The sequence below is a fragment of the Cyrtonyx montezumae genome, unplaced genomic scaffold (assembly GCF_038088225.1).
Source record: "Cyrtonyx montezumae isolate F1298 unplaced genomic scaffold, pur_monq_1.0 scaffold_31, whole genome shotgun sequence".
Taxonomy (NCBI): domain Eukaryota; kingdom Metazoa; phylum Chordata; class Aves; order Galliformes; family Odontophoridae; genus Cyrtonyx; species Cyrtonyx montezumae.
The window spans coordinates 1,378,250-1,384,069 of NW_027072036.1; the positions used below are offsets into that span (position 1 = coordinate 1,378,250).

Genomic DNA, 5,820 nt, shown 5'->3' on the forward strand with positions numbered 1-5,820 from the left:
TCCCGGCGTGGGAATTTCTCCCCGCACCACCCCCGTGCGGGACTGGAGCCCCACGCGTGTCCGCAGCGTGGGGCCGGAGCCGTGCTGGAAGAGGGTGCCCCCCGCAGGGGGGCGGACCCACGGGATGCCGCCTCCCCCCCCTCCACGCGTGCCCGCACCCCGATGTTTCCCCTGCGGGCGCTCCACGCGGGGGGGCGGAGCGTGGCCGTGACGCGGAGGAGCGGGGCTATAAAGCACCTGCCAGGGGGCCCGCTCCCTCCAGATCATCGCTGCGGCTCCGGCAGAAGCGGCGCTCGGAGAAGAGAGAAAGGAAAAAAAAATATATAAAAAGAGTGGGAAACATTTATAGGAAAAGAGGAAAACCCCAAAGCCGCATCCTCCGGCTCCGCAGCCATGCCCAGCCATCCTGCCGCCGCTGCGCTGCTGGCACTCGCCCTCTGTGTCCTCCTGCACGACGGTGAGCCCCGGGGCTTTGGGGGTCCCGGGGGCAGGAGGTCCTCGGGATGGGGGCACTGCGGGGCAGTTTCTGCCCGGTTGTGCCCGGCTGCACCGCTCTGTGCTCTGGAATCGCCGTAGCGTTTGCCGGAGGTGTGATTGTGGAGGTGTGAGACGGACGGTGCTCCGGTGCTCTGAGCCCGACGTGCAACTCATCCCTTCTTCTTCTGCTGTAGGTGTGGGGCAGCCTCCCCTGCAGTCCCATCTCGGAGCGGCCGCGCACCTGAGAACCAAGCGGTGCTCCTGCAACAGCTGGCTGGATAAGGAGTGCATCTACTTCTGTCACCTGGATATCATCTGGGTCAACACACCTGGGTGAGCTGGAGTGTGGGTTTTTTTTTGGGGGGAAGGCTCTGTGGGTGAGTTGTTCCCTGTCCTTCCTTATCCAGGACTGGGAGCAGTTGGAGGTGAGAAAGGACCCTGGTCCTGCAAGGTTTGTGCAGCACCTGCACCACATTTCACTGAAAGTTCAGCCCTTTGCAGCTGCTAGAAAGGGACAGGCTGTGCTGTGCTTGGGGGTTCCAGCATAACCCAAAGGGAGGGGGATGAAGGCTCAGGGTGCTGCCTCCCCACGGTCTATCTTCATTTGAGATTTGTACCTCTGCGAGACAAAAGCAATAGCAAGATGTTATAGCTGCAAGCCAGATAAGTTACATTACCCTCTTGCAAACTGTAACTCTGCCTGCTGGCTGCCAGCATTGTTAATGAGACAGTGGTGGGTTGGCACTAACGTCCCGTGGCTGCCAAGTCCTGCCCTCAAGAATGCTAAAGCAGTTCTCTGTGCAGTTTCAGACCAATGGCCATCCCTCTGTAGCAAAACACATGTACTCAGGTGTGGTTAAAATCATGCTCACTAACGTGCAATTACAACTCGCTGCTTGCTCGGAGCATAGTTTCAATCACTGCCAATCCTAAACCCTCTGGGAGGAGAGATTGCGATCAGAGATGGAACAGGAATGTGCACATGCTAAGAGCCTGGGAAGCATGCTGTGATCAGGAGGACCTGTTATGGCCCTGAGACATCTTTATTCGTACTATGTCCCGTGCATTACAGTGGCTGGGATTTGTACTATGTCCTGTGCATTGCACATTTCATGTGCTGGTGGCTGGCATGCCCAGCCCGTTCAGCAGCCCTTGCATGGGTGCAAGGAGAGAAAATGCCACTGTGAGGGCTGGCACAGCCATCTCCCTGGGAGGGGCAGGGTAAACAGTAGATGGGAGAGGAGCTGGAGTTTAAAGGCTTGGAATTATCGGTGGCCTTTTCACCTTATGTCTATAGATGAGTCTTTTATTATCGTGGCGCTGGCTTGGCTGCCTCCCAGGACTGTGTTATAAACCTGCTGGCTGATAAGAAGCGAGCAGCAGTGCTGATTGCTCCTCTTTCCAACAGGCACACTGCTCCCTATGGCCTGGGCAGCCCGCCACGGCGGCGCAAGAGATCGGCCGGGAGGTGTGAGTGCTCACGCTCTGGAGACAGCACCTGCACCAGCTTCTGCCAGGAGGAGCCCAGGTGAGCTGGAGGGGCTGGGGATGCTCCCCAGGGTGCTCCTGGGAGAGGGGAGTGCAGGCTGTGGGGTTGCTTTGGGTTGCTGGTATCTCCCATAGGCTGGGAGCTTATTGTTTCTGTGGGGCATAGTCTCTGTTCTCTCCCTTTAGCCAGAAGTATAGTGGACTGTGTGCATTGTGGGGTGGTGAGGAGCGAAGTTATTGTACAGATGTCATTAGTTTCTTATCGAAGTAATAGTCAAAACATCCTGTCATTAAAATTGACTATAAATTGAGCAAGGCAAGAGGACATCAGTAGAAGTTAGGCATAGGTAACTCTTAGATAGTTGCAAGTAACTCTTCAGATTGTGCACTGAACTTAGTCTGCCACTGGTGATGTGAGAGCAGTGCTCCCCTGGTACCTGCATGTGGGTGGCTCATGCACCTCTCCTTGCTCATTAGGTATCTCCAGAGCCTGAGGCTCCCAAAGAGCTCTGGAGCATTGACAAAGGCTCTGCGTAGCCGTGATGTGAAGCTTTCCCAACGCAGCCTGCTGAGAAACCTCAGGTGAGCATGCCCCTGAAACCTACTCTGAACCTGGGGTTGGACTTGATGATCTCCGGAGGCCCCTTCCAAACCCTACAACTTTGTGATTTGGTGTGAACTTTCCTCATAAGCATGTAAAAATGTGGGACTGTGACCTCAGTAGTTGCTGCTTGGGTTGGAGCTGGCTTCTGCCTCATCCCTCTTATGATAACTCAGTGGGGCAATCTCTGCTATGTAGAACTGAAGGCTAACAGGTTTTCCAGCACTAGAGCAACATTACATAGTATAATTTTTGGTGGGGAGGTTCCTCTGATATGGGATGGGGGTGTTGTGTAAGAAAGAGACATCATCCCACAGGAAAAGGATGGATTGGGCAGCAGCTTTGGGTCAAAAGAGATAGGTCTTCTAACATCCCACCACTGAAATGTGGAGCTCAGTGCTGGAAGAGCTTCCAGAAGTCTAAACAAGTCAAAGGGTACCCACTATTTCTGGGAGAACTGGTCCATCGGTGGCAGTTAAATCAGACACAAGGGGAACAGTTTCTGAAAGACAGATGTGGGGAAGCGTCGGTTGGATCATCCTGAATAGGTGGATCAGTGCTGTGACTTATCACAGCTGCAGCTAGGAATTTCTACTTTTCCATCCCTTTTTTCTGCCTCAAAAACAAAACAAAAAAAACCAAACCACTAGCCCAAAAGCCAACAACCAAACCCAAGAGGGAAAAAAAAAACAACCAACCAAAAATAACGATAATAACAACAAACATCCCAACACCAAAGCAAGACCCAAACTGCTGACTGGTTGGTAAATGCCAATAGAGGAGTGGCATGCTATGGGCTATTGCTGAGTAGGAAAATGGGCTGATGAGTGAACGTTTTGTCTGTCCTGGTTGCAGGGACCTTGCTGCCTCCCGCCTGCGGTTCAGCAAGCAGCAGCACCGTGCTCAGCGGAGTGCTCCACCAGCAGTTTTGCCTTGGAAGAAGAACGTTTGGAAGAAGAAGAGATAAGGAGCAGGTGCAAACCAAGTCCGCCAGAAGAATCTGGAGATCTGTGGGTGCCGCTAACTCCGCTGTCGGTAGTTAGAGCTGAAGGAAAGGCCATGAGTGGAGGGGGGAAGAAATGGAAGTCTCCATGCTCCCATTGTGTGAACGAGTACTGCATGCACTCCAGAGACTGTTATAAAGGGAAATCAGTGTCTCTCTATACAGTCATAGACGTGTCGTGGAGCTGAATTGTGCCTTTTTGGATCAGGCAAGGGTCTTGCTGGTAGAGCACTTGCTTCACTCTGCACTGGATCCCAAGACAGACACTCAGCCTCTGCAGGTGGTTGAATCACCAACAACACCCAAACAGCCACGTGCTGTCCAGACCTGGCAGCATCGAGTGCCCGCACCACTGGTCTGCTCTGCCCTCAGACCATGTCAGTGTGGTTCCACTCGGACCCCTCAGACATGGTCTGGCTGCTGTAGATGGGATAAGCTGCCTCTGGGCCCAGTGTTGCACTTTTTTCTCTTACCAGGCAGTGCAATGTGCATACAAATGAGTCTCCCATGGTCAAACAACTACCAGTGTATATATATATGTATAAAAGTGTAACATCTTGAAGCCTGAAAACCACCTGAATAGTCAGTGGCATTCTTTGGCTGAGAAAACCACTGGAGAGCTGTGTGGGTCTTGCTTAGGTGGACGATAGCTCTCTTTAAACCCAAGCATGGCTCCTGCCACCATGCAGAGCAGGGTGGGATGCTCACATGCAGCTGTATCTCTGCAGCAGTTTCTGGCCCTGCCAGGCTTCAGCCCCATGCATGGAGCCCCATGGAGCCTGAGGAGGGTCCAGGCAGAGTGAAGCCACTGGTCTGGATGGGGTCAGTGCTGGGAGCTTGGCTTGTTCCCTGGGACACGCTCCCAGAGCTGGGTTTGCCAGCTCTTTGCCCTGTATCCCAGCTTGCTCTCAGCTTTGCCTGAAAAGAAGGGTTAGGGTCAGAGAAGATGGGTGGTGGGAGAATGACACACAAAGGCTTGCTTGCTGCTTCACTTAGGCCAGATTTCTGAGTTGGACCCTATATAAGCAGTGTATGGATAGCATGTCATTCTAAGTGTAACCAGAATGCGTTAGGCAAGGGGCAGCCAGGTGGGATTAACGTGCAGGAAAGGACCAGTAGGAAGAGAGCACAGCACTATCTGCACAGCTTTAGGAGAAAGGGTTGGATTTAAACCCACACAAATGGTGGATGCATCCCCAGGGGCAGCACACTGCTGCTGGCTCGAAGGAGGGGAGGAATAATTTGGGGTAAAACACAGAGCCCGGGAGCTGGAAACGCATCTTGTAGGCAAACAGTCTCAAGACTCTGGAGCTGCGTTGCAAATGCACTTTTGCTTGCCTGGGCAGATTGTCTTCTGTTATAAAGCGTGGCTGTGGCTGTTGTCTGGTTAGTGCAGATGAATAACTGCTGTCACTGAACCGCTGTCGGGTCCCCCTTGCTGCCCGGTCCAGTATTACACATCAGCATTGAAAAAGATTGCTCGAGAAGGGTGGTGGACCAAAACCTGTGGTTGTCTCAAGTGTAGTCCCATTGGACATACAAAATACTTCCTTGATTTTGCTTTAAGCAAGATGAGACTGATTGATTGCATTGTGGATGAAACATCTGACCGATCATTTTGGTCCCCAAAGCTGCGGAGAAACCTTTTTTTTTTTTTTTCTATTTGACCTTCTGAAGGTTTGTGTCATTTGGGAAAAAGAAAATAATAACAAATAAGTAAATCCTGGAAGGGTTTGTTCCAAAGGAAACTTTGCACATGGTTTAACGTGAGCCTCGTAATTTAAAATAAAACTACTGCTGTAAAATACTATGTATATCTCCTTGTGTGTGTGATGTCTCATCTTCAGCGTGACCGACTGCACACATGACGTATGTAGCATTCTGACATCTGTATATTTATTTAAACCTATTGATTTTTTTAGATGGCAATTTGCAGAAATTTAATTTGTAATAAATAATGGCAAAAGTCGATGCACTTTTTTTCTTCCTCATTTTCTGGGGTGGTGGTGGGTGGAGAAGAGCAAGAACGTAGGGGACAAAAGCACTGTGGCTCTGAGTGGGACAGCAGAGCTGGGTAGGAATGGGGATGCCGTGCTGAGCACAGCTGGAATCCCTGTGCTATGTGTCCTGATAATGTTCTCACATGGATGAGCTCTTTGTCACAAATCATCTCAGCGGCTGTTAGCACTGCAGGGACAAAGCGAGCACACCCCCTCTGCAGCCCCATCAACTTTTAGATCTGAGTTAGGTT

The 5,820-nt window shown here is 51.6% G+C and overlaps 1 protein-coding gene across 1 annotated transcript; it reads left to right on the forward strand.

Annotated features, from left to right (window-relative positions):
* Positions 1-283: 283 nt before the first annotated feature.
* Positions 284-5,525, forward strand: EDN2 (endothelin 2). The gene is made up of 5 exons (XM_065744611.1): positions 284-457; positions 672-810; positions 1,886-2,005; positions 2,443-2,547; positions 3,422-5,525. The coding sequence occupies exons 1-5, from the start codon at positions 394-396 to the stop codon at positions 3,531-3,533; spliced, it is 540 nt and encodes a 179-aa protein (XP_065600683.1). The 5' UTR covers positions 284-393; the 3' UTR covers positions 3,534-5,525.
* The last annotated feature ends 295 nt before the right edge of the window (positions 5,526-5,820 follow it).